Source organism: Schistocerca nitens, chromosome 6 (genome assembly GCF_023898315.1).
Source record: "Schistocerca nitens isolate TAMUIC-IGC-003100 chromosome 6, iqSchNite1.1, whole genome shotgun sequence".
In the NCBI taxonomy this organism is placed as follows: domain Eukaryota; kingdom Metazoa; phylum Arthropoda; class Insecta; order Orthoptera; family Acrididae; genus Schistocerca; species Schistocerca nitens.
In genome coordinates, this window is record NC_064619.1 from 470,487,949 (window position 1) to 470,506,538 (window position 18,590).

General features: G+C 39.0%; 1 protein-coding gene across 1 annotated transcript in view; it reads right to left on the reverse strand.

Moving 5' to 3' along the window:
- LOC126262833 (uncharacterized) overlaps positions 1 to 18,590 on the reverse strand; it is a 267,488-nt gene that overhangs the window by 188,735 nt on the left and 60,163 nt on the right. Inside the window, exon 4 of the mRNA XM_049959686.1 lies at positions 11,619 to 12,657. Within this exon, the coding sequence (XP_049815643.1) occupies positions 11,619 to 12,657 (1,039 nt within the window). The remainder of the gene's footprint in view (positions 1 to 11,618; positions 12,658 to 18,590) is intronic.

Sequence of the window (18,590 nt, forward strand, 5' to 3'; positions counted from 1 at the left end):
CTTTCGGGTAATTGAAAATGTTTCCAGAATGAGATTTTCACTCTGCAGCGGAGTGTGCGCTGATATGAAACTTCCTGACAGATTAAAACTGTGTGCCCGACCGAGACTCGAACTCGGGACCTTTGCCTATCGCGGGCAAGTGCTCTACCATTTGAGCTACCGAAGCACGACTCACGTCCGGTACTCACAGCTTTACTTCTGCCAGATGGTGGAGCACTTGCCCGCGAAAGGCAAAGGTCCCGAGTTCGAGTCTCGGTCGGGCACACAGTTTTAATCTGCCAGGAAGTTTCAATTGAACATGTATCAATAATTACAGATTTCTGTAGTTGTATATATATGTTTGGATGTAGCTGTATTGCGTTGATGTACTGGTGGATATTGTGTGGTATGACTCCTGTAGTTGATAGTATAATTGGTATAATGTCAACTTTATCCTGATGCCACATGTCCCTGACTTCCTCAGCCAGTTAGATGTATTTTTCAATTTTTTTCTCCTGTTTTCTTCTGTATATTTGTTGTATTGGGTATGGATATTTCAATTAGTTGTGTTAATTTCTTCTTTTTATTGGTGAGTATGATGTCAGGTTTGTTATGTGGCGTTGTTTTATCTGTTATAATGGTTCTGTTCTAGTATAATTTGTATTCATCATTCTCCAGTACATTTTGTGGTGCATACTTGTATGTAGGAACGTGTTGTTTTATAAGTTTATGTTGTAAGGCAAGCTGTTGATGAATTATTTTTGCTACATTGTCATGTCTTCTGGAGTATTCCTTATTTGCTAGTATTGTACATCTGCTTGTGATGTGACCTACTGTTTCTATTTGTTGTTTGCAAAGTCAGCATTTATCTGTTGTGGTATTGGGATCTTTAATAATATGCTTGCTTTAATATCTGGTGTTTATTGTTTGATCCTGTATTGCAATCATGAATCCTTCCGTCTCACTGTATATACTGCCTTTCCTTAGCCATGTGTTGGATGCGTCTTGATCAATGTGTGGCTGTGTTAGGTGATTAGGGTGCTTGCTATGTAGTGTTTTCTTTTTCCAAATTACTTTCTTCGTATCTGTTGATGTTATGTGATCTAAAGGGTTGTAGAAGTGGTTATGAAATTGCAATGGTGTAGCCGATATATTTATATGGGTGATTGCTTTGTGTATTTTGCTAGTTTCTGCTCGTTCTATAAAGAATTTTCTTAAATTGTCTACATGCCCATAATGTAAGTTTTTTATGTCGATAAATCCCCTTCCTCCTTCCTTTCTGCTTAATGTGAATTTATCTGTTGCTGAATGTATGTGATGTATTCTATATTTGTGGCATTGTAATCGTGTAAGTGTACTGAGTGCTTCTAGGTCTGTGTTACTCCATTTCACTACTCCAAATGAGTAGGTCAATATTGGTATAGCATAGGTATTTATAGCTTTTGTCTTGTTTCTTACTGTCAATTCTGTTTTCAGTATTTTTGTTAGTCTTTGTCAATATTTTTCTTTTAGTTCTTCTTTAATATTTGTACACTCCTGGAAATGGAAAAAAGAACACATTGACACCGGTGTGTCAGACCCACCATACTTGCTCCGGACACTGCGAGAGGGCTGTACAAGCAATGATCACACGCACGGCACAGCGGACACACCAGGAACCGCGGTGTTGGCCGTCGAATGGCGCTAGCTGTGCAGCATTTGTGCACCGTCAGTGTCAGCCAGTTTGCCGTGGCATACGGAGCTCCATCGCAGTCTTTAACACTGGTAGCATGCCGCGACAGCGTGGACGTGAACCGTATGTGCAGTTGACGGACTTTGAGCGAGGGCGTATAGTGGGCATGCGGGAGGCCGGGTGGACGTGGGGCGTGAGGTCTCCACAGTACATCGATGTTGTCGCCAGTGGTCGGCGGAAGGTGCACGTGCCCGTCGACCTGGGACCGGACCGCAGCGACGCACGGATGCACGCCAAGACCGTAGGATCCTACGCAGTGCCGTAGGGGACCGCACCGCCACTTCCCAGCAAATTAGGGACACTGTTGCTCCTGGGGTATCGGCGAGGACCATTCACAACCGTCTCCATGAAGCTGGGCTACGGTCCCGCATACCGTTAGGCCGTCTTCCGCTCACGCCCCAACATCGTGCAGCCCGCCTCCAGTGGTGTCGCGACAGGCGTGAATGGAGGGACGAATGGAGACGTGTCGTCTTCAGCGATGAGAGTCGCTTCTGCCTTGGTGCCAATGATGGTCGTATGCGTGTTTGGCGCCGTGCAGGTGAGCACCACAATCAGGACTGCATACGACCGAGGCACACAGGGCCAACACCCGGCATCATGGTGTGGGGAGCGATCTCCTACACTGGCCGTACGCCACTGGTGATCGTCGAGGGGCCACTGAATAGTGCACGGTACATCCAAACCGTCATCGAACCCATCGTTCTACCATTCCTAGACCGGCAAGGGAACTTGCTGTTCCAACAGGACAATGCACGTCCGCATGTATCCCGTGCCAACCAACGTGCTCTAGAAGGTGTAAGTCAACTACCCTGGCCAGCAAGATCTCCGGATCTGTCCCGCATTGAGCATGTTTGGGACTGGATGAAGCGTCGTCTCACGCGGTCTGCACGTCCAGCACGAACGCTGGTCCAACTGAGGCGCCAGGTGGAAATGGCATGGCAAGCCGTTCCACAGGACTACATCCAGCATCTCTACGATCGTCTCCATGGGAGAATAGCAGCCTGCATGGCTGCGAAAGGTGGATATACACTGTACTAGTGCCGACATTGTGCATGCTCTGTTGCCTGTGTCTATGTGCCTGTGGTTCTGTCAGTGTGATCATGTGATGTATCTGACCCCAGGAATGTGTCAATAAAGTTTCCCCTTCCTGGGACAATGAATTCACGGTGTTCTTATTTCAATTTCCAGGAGTGTATTATCTATTCCTATTTTTTGTCTGTATCCTAGATATTTATAGGCATCTGTTTTTTTCCATCGCCTCTATGCACTCGCTGTGGTTATCCAATATGTAATCTTCTTGTTTAGTGTGTTTTCCCGTGACTATGTTGTTGTTGTGGTCTTCAGTCCTGAGACTGGTTTGATGCAGCTCTCCATGCTACTCTATCCTCTGCAAGCTTCTTCATCTCCCAGTACCTACTGCAGCCTACATCCTTCTGAATCTGCTTAGTGTATTCATCTCTTGGTCTCCCTCTATGATTTTTACCCTCCACGCTGCCCTCCAATACTAAATTGGTGATCCCTCGATGTCTCAGAACATGTCCTACCAACCGATCCCTTCTTCTAGTTAAGTTATGCCACAAGCTCCTCTTCTCCCCAATCCTATTCAATACCTCCTCATTAGTTATGTGATCTACCCATCTAATCTTCAGCATTCTTCTGTAGCACCACATTTCGAAAGCTTCTATTCTCTTCTTGTCTAAACTATTTATTGTCCACGTTTCACTTCCATACATGGCTACACTCCATACAAGTACTTTCAGAAACGACTTCCTGACATTTAAATCTATACTCAATGTTAACAAATTTTTGTATTATTTAGCATGTTGGATAGTGGGTTCAGAGCAAGGCAGAACCAGAAAGGACTTAATGAGTCTCCTTGGTATATTCCACGCTTAATCTGTATTGGTTGTGATGTGATATTATTTGAATTTGTTTGGATATTAAGTGTGGTTTTCCACTTTTTCATTATTATGTTTAGGAACTGTATTAATTTAGGATCTACTTTGTATATTTCCAATATCTGTAGTAACCATGAGTGGGGTACACTATCAAAAGCTTTTTGGTAATCAATGTATGCGTAGTTCAGCGACCTCTGTTTAGTTTTAGCTTGATATGTCACCTCTGTATCTACTATCAGTTGCTCTTTACATCCGCGTGCTCCTTTGCAGCACCTTTTTTGTTCTTCATTTACAATTTTGTTCTGTGTTGAATGTGTCATTAATTTCTGTGTAATGACTGAAGTTAATATTTTGTATATTGTTGGTAGGCATGTTATGGGGCGATATTTTGCTGGGTTTGCTGTGTCTGCTTGATCTTTAGGTTTCAGATAAGTTATTCCTTGTGTAAGTGTATCAGGGACTGTGTATGGGTCTGCAATGTAATTGTTAAATAATTCATATCTAAAAACAAAGATGTGACTTACCCAACGAAAGTGCTGGCAGGTCGATAGACACAAACGCAACAAACGATATTTATGTGTATATTTGCGTTTGTTTGTGTGTCTATAGACCTGGCAGCACTTTCGTTGGGTAAGTCACATCATCTTTGTTTTTAGATATATTTTTCCCACGTGGAATGTTTCCCTCTATTATATTCGTGTTAAATAATTTAGTTAGATGTATTGAGGTGAACTTCTTTAGCCAGAAATTTACTATTTTATCACGTACAATTAATTGCTCGGGTGACTTCATGTTGCAAAATTATCACTTCAGGCATTTGTGCTATCATATTGTATGTGTCTGTTTCTGCTTGTATCCACCGTGCATGCCTGTTATGTTGTACCGGGTTTGACCTTATGTTGTACCGGGTTTGACCATATGTTGCTCCAGAAGTGTTCCATGTCTGTTATGTTTGGTGGATTGTTTATTTTAATGTGTGTGTTATCTATTGCCTGGTAAAATTTCTGTTGGCTTGTGTTGAATATTTGGTTTTGTTTCCTTCTATTTTCACTTTTTTTGTATCTTCTAAGTCGTTTGACCAATGCTTGTAATTTCTGCTTCTTTTCATCTAATTGCTCTATCGCTTCTTGTGAGATTTTACCTAAGCTTTTTCGTTTTTTGTCTGATATTTCATTTCTTATAAATTGTGTTAGCTGTCCGATGTCTTTTCTCATTTTTTCTATTCTGATCTGTAGCCTGTGTTTCCATGCTGGTTTTGTGGGTTTCTTCTGTGTGTTGGTTCGTTCTGATCTCTGCCTAGTGTGTATATTTAGTGTAGTGAGTGCTCCTACATAAACCAGTAGTTGTAACTCTTCCATAGTTGTATTTTCATTTATTTTGTTGTGTATGATTGTGTTGATAGTTGTTATTGTTGTTTCGACTTGTGGGTTATTTGGTGGTCTATGCAAGAATGGTCTAATGTCTGTATTTGTGTCTTTGTATTCTATATATGTTAGCTGAAATTTTTCTTCTATATCTAACATTTGTGTCACTTCATGTTCTATTTGTGCTTGTTCTGATGGCTGTCTTAAGATTTCGTTTTCCTCTGATTGTTTAATTGATGTGTGGTGTTCTTTGTTTGTTTGCTCTGGGATGTTTGAGTCCATTACTGTATTTTCTTCTTCTTCTTCTTCTTCTGATTGCACATTATTTTGTTCCAGTATTTGTTGTACTTGTTGTTTGATGTTTTCTAATTCTGACTGGGGTATCCTGTTATTTTTGATTATTACACGAATCTGATCAGCTAGTCGTCGTTCTGTTAAAAATTTTAATTCTGGGTATCTGGTAATAAATGTTGTGTATACTTGTGATCTGTATCCAGTTGTGTTGGTTCCTAGGTTTCTTGCTTGGTAATAACAGAACATGAGGTGTCTTAACTTCATCTGACCATCTCATCCTCTGTCTTTGTTTTCCTTCTAGAGTGGTTGCAGGAAGCATGTCCTGCAAAACACCTCTATTTGGATTTAAATCATTTTCCGTGTGGCTAGCAGTGTTGTTACCATGTGGACTGGCATAGGGTTCAAGCGTCGTCCACGACCATGACAGCGCTTGTCCGAGGCTTCATTAGTTCTGTCCTGAACCAACTAATCACACTAAAAGGGGGGTTAGCCCTATTAGTGGTTTGTTCTTTTCATAGCCATTTACGACTGGCAGAACATACCGAAGGCCTAATCTTTTCCCGAGCCTCCACGGGTATTATTATTATTTCTTTACTTTCTCAGACGTTAAGTCTGGTTGAGAATGGAAAGTGACGCGGACCTTGATCAAGCGTCACTTCCTATTAACTGTACGGTATGTGTTATATTGCATTTAGGAACTTTCGGGTAATTGAACATGTATCAATAATTACGGATTTCTGTAGTTGTACATATATGTTTGGACGTACCTGTATTGCATTGATGTACTGGTGGATATTGTGTGGTATGACTCCTGTAGTTGATAGTATAATTGGTATGATGTCAACTTTATCCTGATGCCACATGTCCTTGACTTCCTCAGCCAGTTGGATGTATTTTTCAATTTTTTCTCCTGTTTTCTTTTGTATATTTGTTGTATTGGGTATGGATATTTCGATTAGTTGTGTTAATTTCTTCTTTTTATTGGTTAGTATGATGTCAGGTTTGTTATGTGGCGTTGTTTTATCTGTTATAATGGTTCTGTTCTAGTATAATTTGTATTCATCATTCTCCAGTACATTTTGTGGTGCATACTTGTATGTAGGAACGTGTTGTTTTATAAGTTTATGTTGTAAGGCAAGCTGTTGATGTATTATTTTTGCTACATTGTCATGTCTTCTGGGGTATTCTGTATTTGCTAGTATTGTACATCCGCTTGTGATGTGATCTACTGTTTCTATTTGTTGTTTACAAAGTCTGCATTTATCTGTTGTGGTATTGGGATCTTTAATAATATGCTTGCTGTAATACCTGGTGTTTATTGTTTGATCCTGTATTGCAATCATGAATCCTTCTGTCTCACTGTATATATTGCCTTTTCTTAGCCATGTGTTGGATGCGTCTTGATCGATGTGTGGCTGTGTTAGATGATACGGGTGCTTGCCATGAAGTGTTTTCTTTTTCCAATTTACTTTCTTCGTATCTGTTGATGTTATGTGGTCTAAAGGGTTCTAGAGGTGGTTATGAAATTGTAGTGGTGTAGCTGATGTATTTATATGAGTGATTGCTTTGTGTATTTTGCTAGTTTCTGCTCGTTCTATAAAGAATTTTCTTAAATTGTCTACCTGTCCATAATGTAGGTTTTTTATATCGATAAATCCCCTTCCTCCTTCCTTTCTGCTTAATGTGAATCTTTCTGTTGCTGAATGTATGTGATGTATTCTATATTTGTGGCATTGTGAGCGTGTAAGTGTATTGAGTGCTTCTAGGTCTGTGTTACTCCATTTCACTACTCCAAATGAGTAGGTCAATATTGGTATGGCATAAGTATTTATAGCTTTTGTCTTGTTTCTTGCTGTCAATTCTGTTTTCAGTATTTTTGTTAGTCTTTGTCTATATTTTTCTTTTAGTTCTTCTTTAATATTTGTATTATCTATTCCTATTTTTTGTCTGTATCCTAGATATTTATAGGCATCCGTTTTTTCCATCCCTTCTATGCAGTCGCTGTGGTTATCCAATATGTAATCTTCTTGTTTAGTGTGTTTTCCCTTGACTATGCTATTTTTCTTACATTTGTCTGTTCCAAAAGCCATACTTATATCATTGCTGAATACTTCTGTTATCTTTAGTAATTGGTTGAGTTGTTGATTTGTTGCTGCCAGTAGTTTTAGATCATCCATGTATAGCAAATGTGTGATTTTGTGTGGGTATGTTCCAGTAATATTGTATCCATAATTTGTATTATTTAGCATGTTGGATAGTGGGTTCAGAGCAAGGCAGAACCAGAAAGGACTTAATGAGTCTCCTTGGTATATTCCACGCTTAATCTGTATTGGCTGTGATGTGATATTATTTGAATTTGTTTGGATATTAAGTGTGGTTTTCCAATTTTTCATTACTATGTTTAGGAACTGTATCAATTTAGGATCTATTTTGTATATTTCCAATATTTGTAGTAACCATGAGTGGGGTACACTATCAAAAGCTTTTTGGTAATCAATGTATGCGTAGTGTAGCGACCTTTGTTTAGTTTTAGCTTGATATGTCACCTCTGCATCTATTATCAGTTGCTCTTTACATCCTCGTGCTCCTTTGCAACAGCCTTTTTGTTCTTCATTTATAATTTTGTTCTGTGTTGTATGTGTCATTAATTTCTGTTTAATGATTGAAGTTAATATTTTATATATTGTTGGTAGGCATGTTATGGGGCGATATTTAGCTGGGTTCGCTGTGTCTGCTTGATCTTTAGGTTTCAGATAAGTTATTCCATGTGTAAGTGTATCAGGGAATGTGTATGGGTCTGCAATGTAACTGTTAAATAATTTAGTTAGATGTGAATGTGTTGAGGTGAACTTCTTTAACCAGAAATTTGCTATTTTATCATTTCCAGGGGCTTTCCAATTGTGAGTAGAATTAATTGCTTGGGTGACTTCATGTTGCAAAATTATCACTTCAGGCATTTGTTGTATCATCTTGTATGTGTCTGTTTCTGTTTGTATCCACCGTGCATGCCTGTTATGTTGTACCGGGTTTGACCATATGTTGCTCCAGAAGTGTTCCATGTCTGTTATGTTTGGTGGATTGTTTATTTTAATGTGTGTGTTATCTATTGTCTGGTAAAATTTCTTTTGGTTTGTGTTGAATGATTGGTTTTGTTTCCTTCTATTTTCACTTTTTTTGTATCTTCTGAGTCGTTTGGCTAATGCTTGTAATTTCTGCTTCTTTTCGTCTAATTGCTCTGTCGCTTCTTGTTGTGAGATTTTACCTAACCTTTTTCGTTTTTTTTCCGAGATTTCATTTCTTATAAATTGTGTTAGCTGTCCGATGTCTTTTCTCAGTTTTTCTATTCTGATCTGTAGCCTGTGTTGCCATGCTGGTTTTGTGGGTTTCTTCTGTGTGTTGGTTGGTTCTGATCTCGGTCTAGTGTGTATATTTAGTGTAGTGAGTGCTCCTATATAAACCAGTAGTTGTAACTCTTCCATAGTTGTGTTTTCATTTATTTTGTTGTGTATGATTGTGTTGATAGTTTTTATTGTTGTTTCGACTTGTGGGTTATTTGGTGGTCTATGCAAGAATGGTCTAATGTCTGTATTTGTGTCTTTGTATTCTATATATGTTAGCTGAAATTTTTCTTCTATATCTAGCATCTGTGTCACTTCGTGTTCTATTTGTGCTTGTTCTGGTGGCTGTCTTAAGATTTCCTTTTCCTCTGATTGTTTAATTGGTGCGTGTTGTTCTTTGTTTGTTTGCTCTGGGATGTTTGAGTCCATTACTGTATTTTCTTCTTCTTCTGATTGCACATTATTTTGTTCCAGTATTTGTTGTACTTGTTGTTTGATGTTTTCTAATTCTGACTGGGGTATCCTGTTATTTCTGATTATTACACGGATCTGATCAGCTAGTCGTTGTTCTGTTAAAAATTTTAATTCTGGGTATCTGGTAATAAATGTTGTGTATACTTGTGATCTGTATCCAGTTGTGTTGGTTCCTAGGTTTGTTGCTTGGTAATAACAGAACATGAGGTGTCGATTAACTTCATCTGACCATCTCATCCTCTGTCTTTGTTTTCCTTCTAGGGTGGTTGCAGGAAGCATATCCTGCAAAACACCTCTATTTGGATTTAAATCATTTTCCAGTTGGCTAGCAGTGTCGTTACCATTGTGGGCGGGCATAGGGTTCAAGCGTCGTCCCCGACCATGACGGCGCTTGTCCGAGGCTTCTTTAGTTCTGTCCTGAACCAACTAATCACACTAAAAGGGGGGTTAGCCCTATTAGTGGTTTGTTCTTTTCGTCGCCTTTTACGACTGGCAGAACATACCGGAGGCCTATTCTTTTCCCGGGCCTCCACAGGGATTATTATTATTATTATTATTATTATTATTATTATTATTATTATTGTTCTTTCTTTTCTCAGACGTTATGTCTGCTCAAAAATGGAAAGTGACGTGGACCTTGATCAAGCGTGACTTCCTTTTAACTGTACGGTATATGTTACATTGCATTTAGGAACTTTCGGGTAATTGAACATGTATCGATAATTACAGGTTTCTGTAGTTGTATATATATGTTTCGATGTATCTGTATTGCGTTGATGTACTGGTGGATATTGTGTGGTATGACTCCTGTAGTTTATAGTATAATTGGTATAATGTCTACTTTATCATGATGCCACATGTCCTTGACTTCCTCAGCCAGTTGGATGTACGAGGGCGGTTCAGAAAGTAACCTCCAATTGGTCACAGTGTGGGTTGTGGGGGGAGTAGCGACGCCATCTGTGCGTTCACGCACTCAACAGGTCAGTCGGCATCAAGCCGTGGTCGAGTGAACGTCGTACCTGCGCTAGTTTAGTTTTTGTGGCAGTTTGAAATGTGTGCTGCAATAGAAAACCCCGCCAAATGTGAAGTGCGTGCTGTCATAAGGTTTTTTTACAGCCAAAGGATATTCTGCAGCAGCGATTCATCGTGAGCTTTGTGCCGTGTACGGACCAAGAGTTATGAGTGAAGGAGTTGTCCGTGAATGGGTACGTTTATTTAAAAGTGGACGAGAAAACGTTCATGATGAAGAGAGGAGTGGTAGACCATCATTGGTGACTGACGAACTCGTTCAGACAGTTGATGCAAAAGTTCGTGAAAATCGATGTTTCTCAATGTCGGAGTTGTCTACTGGTTTTCCACAGATTTCTAAGACTCTCTTGTACGAGATAGTGACAGCAAGATTGGGTTACCGTAAGTTCTGTGCACGTTGGGTGCCCAAAATTCTTACCGACGACCACAAAACTCAAAGAATGGCCTCTGCATTAGACTTTCTGTCACGTTATGAGGACGAAGGAGAACCATTGTTAAACAGAATCGTGACCGGTGACGAAACCTGGATTAAGTACGTGAACCCTGAGACAAAAGAACAATCAAAGATGTGGGCACATTCAAATTCGCCTACCAAACCAAGAAAAGCCTCGCAAGATTTTTCTGCCAGAAAACTGATGGCAACGGTGTTTTGGGATGCCAAAGGGGTGTTGTTGGTTGAATTCATGGAACGTGGTACGACCATTAATCAAGACATGTACTGTGAAACAATAAAAAAGTTACGACGGGCTATACAGAACAAACGCCGTGGTATGCTGACTTCCGGTATCGTTTTTTTGCACGATAACGCCCGTCCTCACTCTGCTTGCAGAACAACGGCCCTTCTTGAGTCCTTCAAGTGGGACGTTATCAAGCATCCACCTTACAGCCCAGACCTGGCGCCAAGTGATTATCACCTCTTCATGCATTTGAAGAAATGGCTCGGGTCACAGCGGTTTGATGACGACGAAGAGCTCAAAGATGCGGTCACAGGCTGGCTCCAGGCACAAGCGGGTGATTTTTATGCAGAAGGGATTTCAAAGCTTGTGAAGAGATACGATAAGTGCCTCAATCGCTATGGAGACTATGTAGAAAAATAGTGCAAAGATGTAGTTGTAAGATGTATATATTAAAATATTTTTATTTAACTTGGTGTATTTTTTTAAATCAACCGGAGGTTACTTTCTGAACGGCCCTCGTATTTTTCAATTTTTTCTCCTGTTTTCTTCTGTATATTTGTTGTATTGGGTATGGATATTTCGATTAGTTGTGTTAATTTCTTCTTTTTATTGGTGAGTATGATGTCAGGTTTGTTATGTGGTGTTGTTTTATATGTTTTATTATTATTATTATTATTATTATTATTATTATTAATAGTACTACTACTACTACTACTACTACTACTACTAGGGAAGGACTATTTACACAAGTACACATCAAATGTATAAAATTAGGAATCAAGAAATGAAATGGCATATTAAGTGCTATAGGTAACTGTAAATCAAATACATACCTAATTGCTCCCATGATTGCATCCAGTTTCCATGACCATAGTCTCTTAAACGAAGCACCCATTTGAGACTGAAATCTAATATGTTTGTGACCAAAGGAATGGCCGCGTCAAGGTTTTCCAATTTCACATCTATTGACTGTCTCAGCATATGATAAACTAATTTTACATTAAGTTTGTGCAAATTTAAAATGGAATCAACTGTACTCTTTTCTTTCTGAATATTTTCTCCTTCAGAGGGCAACAATTCATATAAAACACCAAGTAGCTTCAAGATCAAATCATAAAATGCACATTGAACAGGTGAAGTCCATATAGTTTGCCATTCTTGAGCTGACCAATTGGACCAGGCAATAATCAGCTTTGAAAAGACAAAAGGTATTGAAGATATTGTAAATGCAACTGTGTTTCCGAATCTGCATGAGTGCGTCGAAGCTAACAAATCAATGAATTCTTTCAGTGCTAAATTACTGACACTGGGTATAGGTTGACCTTTAGCTGCTAATTCACAAAGTACTGATATGCATAGTTTTTCATAATGTTCACATTTTGTTAGTTCAGTAAAATTGTTCACTGCATTTAGAACATCACTGAAATACAGATAATTCTGCAGCACATCCTTTTTTAAAACTGTCAGGAACAATTGTATGTATTTTTGTAAAAATGGCATACATGTATATTCTATTTTTGTAAGTTTCACTGCTTCCACTGATATTTTTAAGGAATAAATTAAGAATTCAAGATTCTCTTTAACGGAGTTATTTGCTGCAAACATGTCTGATAACTTGTCAATTTTCAATGCTGTATCTACAAGCACTTGTAGGTACTTGGCACCACAGCATGATAGGATGTTTATGCACAGCTTTCCTCTGTCCAACATGGTAGCATAGCTTAAGTTTGGGAGTGCAGCTTCATTTAAGGTATCTCTTAATATCCAGTATGCAGAATAACAAGTATTCATTAATGCCTCATTACTAGAAATGCTGCTCTTCTTCACCAAAAATATAAATTCTGAAATGCTGAAAGCAGATGCTGTCTCTCCCTTTAAAAAAAAAAAAGACATAATACGCCATTAGAAAAAAATGCATTCAAAACTTGAAGAAATAGGCACAAAAGTAATTTCAAAACAATGATGCAGCTTAATCATAGAATGTGGGCATGTGGGCTTTCACAGCTGGTATTTGTGCTAATACTAATATTTGATTTATGGACATAAGGCTGGGGTCCAAAGCATAATTATCTGCCTAACAAGTTGTCTTCCGCTGCTGGAGACATCATCAGAGGTTTGAACCATCACAAAACTGTTACGGTTTGGCTTGCGGAACCTGTTTGAGTTTGTGATAGTCATTAAAAAGCCTCTGATGATCTCTTTGGCAGTGGACGATGAAATGTTAAACAGAGAATTGTGTGTTGGACCACGGCCTATGCTCATAAATCAGCAGCAATACCTGAAGCATCCTATCAAAAGACTAGTAATAATGATTAGTAACAACGTATTATCAAATAAGATAACAGAATAAAGATAAGAAGAAAGGACATAACATGCTGATGCAGCGTAAAATTATCCCACACAATTTCTTGTGGAATGAGAAATCTAAAATGGCACCTTCTTTTTTAGGGTAGTAAAGATGGAATTCCTAATTTTTAGGTACATCAAATAAGATTTTTCACTCTATAAGAGAAGATCTTACTCATGAAATAGGCAGCACAGCAAATCTGCTTCTACTGCTGTACGTGTTTTACAAGGCAAAGAAGAGGAAAGCACAAGAAACAAGGTTAATGTCACTGCAATAAAGGCTACTACAGGTAATCATACGGTAAGCAGCATACCATAATGATAACGCAGGCCAATGATGGAAAAACTTTTTTCCTGAAAATACATTATTCTTATGTTTTTTTTTGTGGAAAATACAAATACGATACTTAAAAAACTGATCACCCACCATTTCTTCACATTTTACAGCTAAATTTATTAAATTAAGTGATTTTTTAAAGAATTTAACAGTTTTTATATAGTCAAAATAATTTAAAAAAGAGGTGTAATGAATGTAGATGATGTTGGTAGCACTGCTGAAAAACATTTGCTGGCAAAAAGAGTCAATTCTATTTTTGTGTTAACAGATGGTGTTTCGTTTACTGTAAAACTAACCTCCATGTGCTCCGTAAAATGTCTAATCGTGGTTGTAAAAACTCTGCTGACAGTTTTTGTTACATTTGTGGTGAATATGTGGTTAAAAAACACCGAGGAAACATTACAGACTTTGCGAAAAAGGTTTATCTATCATACTTTGGATCTAAACTTGGTGATCAAGATCAATCTTGGGCGCTGCATATGGTATGTTATATGTGTTGAAGATCTGAGAAAATGGTCCAAAAAGGAAAAAAAGCCTTTAGGTTTGCTGTTCCTATGACATGGCGGGAGCCAAAAAATCATTCCGATGACTGCTACTTTTGCAGTGTTGATATTACTGGTCATACTTCGAAAAACAAGAAGGTAATAAGCTACCCTAACCTTCTGGCCGCCATCCAACCAGTAAGGCATGGTGTAGATTTGCCGTTTCATGAACCACCAGATGATTTAAATTCAATTCCAACAGAAGTCTTTTCTGATGTACAATCAGATTTACATGAACCAGATGATGATGAATTCCATTGTAATACAGAAAGTCTAGAGCCCAAATTGTTTACCCAGACAGAGCTTAACGATTTGGTTGAGGATCTGGGCTCAACGAAAGAAAAAGCTGAATTGCTTGGCTCTAGATTAAAAGAAAAGAACTGATTGACAGTTGGAAACGGAATATACATCTACAGAAAGAGAGAGCAGCAATTTTTCAAGTATTTTCAACAAGAAGGTGATTTAGTGTACTGCTCAGACGCTCCCAGTCTGAAGAATGAGTTTGGTATTGAATACAAAAAGGAAGACTGGAGGCCATTTATTGATTCATCCAAAACTAGTTTAAAGGCTGTTTTATTACACAATGGTAATATTCTGTGCATATGAAAGAAAGCTATGAAAACTTAGTAGTAGTGCTAAATAAAATAGCTTATTCTGCTCATGGTTGGACGATATGTGGCGATCGAAAAGTAACATGCATGCTTCTTGGGCTGCAAGGTGGCTTTGCCAAATTTCCATGTTTCTTGTGTGAATGGGACAGTAGGGCTAGGGATCAACACAGATGCAGAAAGAACTAGCCTTTGAGGGAGTCTTTAAAACCTGGCGAGGAGAACATTCTACACAAAAACCTTGTAAATCCAAAAGAAGTACTTCTACCACCTCTCCATATAAAGTTAGGCCTAATGTAGTAATTTGTAAAGGCTTTGCCTAAAGATGGACCATGTTTTAAGTATCTCTGCCAAAAGTTTCCACACCTTTCAGAAGCTAAACTAAACGAAGGCGTCTTTTTTGGACCTGACCTCAGAAAATTGATGTTTGATGTTAACTTTGACTTTAAACGAGAAAGAAGCATGGGTATCATTCAATCAAGTGCTTACAAAGTTCTTAGGACACGTAAAAGGCCCAGAATACATTTCTATTATAGCTACAATGTTAAAGAAGTTTAAAACTTTAGGATGTTTAATGAGCCTCAACGTTCAGTTTTGGAACAGTCACCTTGATTACTTCCCGAACAATATGGGAAATGTTACTGAAGAGTAATGAGAGCGTTTTCACCAGGACATTAAAGTGATGGAAAAACGCTACCAAGGCTGCTGGAACACCATCATGATCGGGGACTACTGTTGGTCACTTAACCGAGAAGTTCAGCAAGCAACTCGTCATAGAAACAGTTACACAAGAAGCTTCAAAGAAAAAAGAGAAAGAAAATACAAGCCAATTCCAGTTGACAAGTGAAACCTCCATTAACACATATCATTGTTTTAAGTAGCTTACTGTAAATACAAACCATGCTTATGTTGTAACAAAGCATTTCATTAATTTCCCTGTTTACTGTATAGCATAGGATTTTAATGCTATTTAATAAAAAGCATATTGCTTGAAAGCTACAAAAAACTAAGGCTACATTTGGATTCAGCTCATAAAATCTATAATGATCAGCTATCAAAGTAAAAAAAAGCTTTCCAAAATAATTTTTTTGTTGGCCTGTGTAATGAACTCTTTCTCAATGGCATAAAAAAAAAATTGAACTTTGGTTTTATTGGTTAGGAATCATCATTACTTTTAGAAGCAACTTCACTGCCTTTACCAATAATCAAACAAATGACAGTATGAGTTGCTGCACTCATCAACTCTTTAAAGCCTGGTTTACACTGGAACAAACACAAGAATGTGAATCAGTGAACAATAATTACCTCTGGTGTAAACAGTATGCGAACACGAGCAAATAGAATTTGGTTAATTTGGTTTTGTTCAATTTGTATTTTCTAGTGTTCCGCTGCTTGTAGGTTTTTTAGCAAAGGAAGTTCGTGTCCTATCTGCTTTGGCACTATCTTCTCTACGTTTGTTGCTGACATGAGTTGTGTGCACAACTGAGTGGTCTGAAGATAATGTTACGTTTGTATTACAAGAATATAGATGTCATGAGTGATTCTGGGATCCAAGATTTTCACAGCACAAATGCGAAAGAAAAGAAATATGCCTGGTAGAAAATAGCCAAAGTAGTCAAAGGTCTAACTGGGCATGTGAAGAAGACAAATTCCTTAGATGCTTGCATTAAATGGGAACAGAGCAAATAAAAACAAGATTTTTGCTTCTTTTTATTAAAAAGGAAAAGTACAATACATTTCTTAGAAGTAAATAAGTATGAATATATACCTATTAGGCTAATTAAAATACATGGAAGACATAATCACTAACTGCTTGTGATAGGCTGTATGTAATATTTCACTCATTCAAGCACTTTGTATATGTTGTTGTAGGCATCAGAAACTATATGAAATATAGCAGTTATTGAAATGCAAAACAATCACAAACTTAAATGTCTCCCATTGCTAATAGCTGGAGTGTAAACACTAGCCCTTCCTTAGGTTATGTTCATCATTGAGAACCAGTTTTCTGATTCCACGTTGCCTTCTAATCCAACATTTGTAATGAAGTTTTGTGAAAATGCTAAGGAAAGCTGGAGCTTCAGTTCACTGTCACGTCTATCTTACTTCTTGCTCACGTAAAAATTCAGACAGAAGTTCTATTTATTTACACTATTTCACTTACTTAATCAAAACAGGTGTACTCTCAATGCAAAGCAATCCTCTCTGAATATCAAAGTTTTGCATTGTAGCTCTAACTATTCAGTGTTGTATCTCATGTTCCAAGAAACAATACTGCAACATTCATAAACTATGCTTGTTATCTCATGTTTTCTTCTGCTCCCTTAGAGAAAATGCTTCTTCAAACACAAGTAAATAACAGTAAACACCTGAATTGTCAACAAGTGTATTCTCTTCCATTTTCTCTGGTTTGAACCAGACTTAATTACAATAGTCAAACAATGGAAAATCCAGGATGGAATGTAACAATATTGAGAAGGAAAGTCGCTACTCACCATGTAGTGGAGATGTTGAGTCACAGATAATCACAACAAAAAGACTTCCACAATTAAAGCTTTTGGCCATTGTCCTTTGTCAACAATAGACCCAAACATGTGCATGCACACATACTCACACAAACGTAGCTCACACACACAACTGTAGTCACAGGCAATTGAAACCACATTGCAAGCAGCAGCACCAGGGCATGAGCCTAGCCACTCATGGTGGTTGTATCTGCAGTAATGAGCAGTCCCTCCTGAAATATACTGAGGGTCTCACTGAAGCCTTCACCGACCGTAATTATCCCCCCCAACCTTGGAGGGGGGGAAAAAAAAATTAAAATATCTCCCATGCCTTATCTTTCTAGCCTGCCACCATCTCCCAAAGTCCCACCGTCCGCCCACAGAGCAGCATTCTCCTCGTAACTCAGTACTACCCACGAAACTGCCAGGGTTTCGATTACCTCTCATCATGCCCTGAAGTGAGGAATGTCCTGCCATTTATCCTTCCCACCCATCTCACAGTGGTATTTCGCCATCCACAGAACCTACACAATATACTCATACATCTTTACACAACCCCCGCTCCCAATCCTTCACCTCATGGCTCATACCCCTGTAATAGACCATGATGCAAGACATTATGTTTGCATCGGTAGATAACACGCCATTCATGTTCATGCCAGGGACACCTTTTGGGCTCTAGTACCAAAAAAGACGTCTGATCTTCATCCATTCTTGGGAAGGTGATGTATGGCACCCAATGGTTGACACGTACCTCTCCCAACACTCCTGTTTCCATTGTTTTATAAGCTGGCGAACGTGGGCACGGAGCTGCTTAAAGGCTATTAGGTGCTCTAAGGAAAGGTGCCGCTTATGTCGCTATAGAGCTTGTCGACGCTCTTTAATTGCCTCAGGAACTTCCGGCGACCACCAAGAGACTGTCATCTGCCGGGGGCACCCTAAAGATCGAGGGATCGAGTTTTCCGCCACAGAAATGATCGTTGTAGTGACCTGCTCAACAACACCATTGATGGCACCATGTGGGTGGGGGGATTCAACGGTGGCAGCATAGTTTGCCTTGTTTAAAGCCCATCTGGGTAGACATCCGTGGGCATGACTCCAGGAGAGTGACATGATGATGGGGAAGTGGTCATTACCACACAGGTCATCATCATATGCTCTCCAGTGGATAGATGGCAGAAGGCCAGGACTGCAAAACCAAGAGATGAATGGTCAAACATGTGCCATGTGCCACACTGAAATGTGTGGGGGCACCTGTATTTAAGAGCCAGAGATTGAGTTGTGACAGGAAATTTTCGACCTCCCTACCTCCACCAGTAAGCATGGTGCCACCCACAAGGGGTTATGCGCGTTAAAATCTCCCAAAAGTAGGAAAGGAGGTTTAGGGAGCTCATTAATCAGTGCAGCCAATATGTTCAGGGATAGTGTTGGTTGCTTAGTTTGTGGAGGTTGAAGGGACCAGACTAAA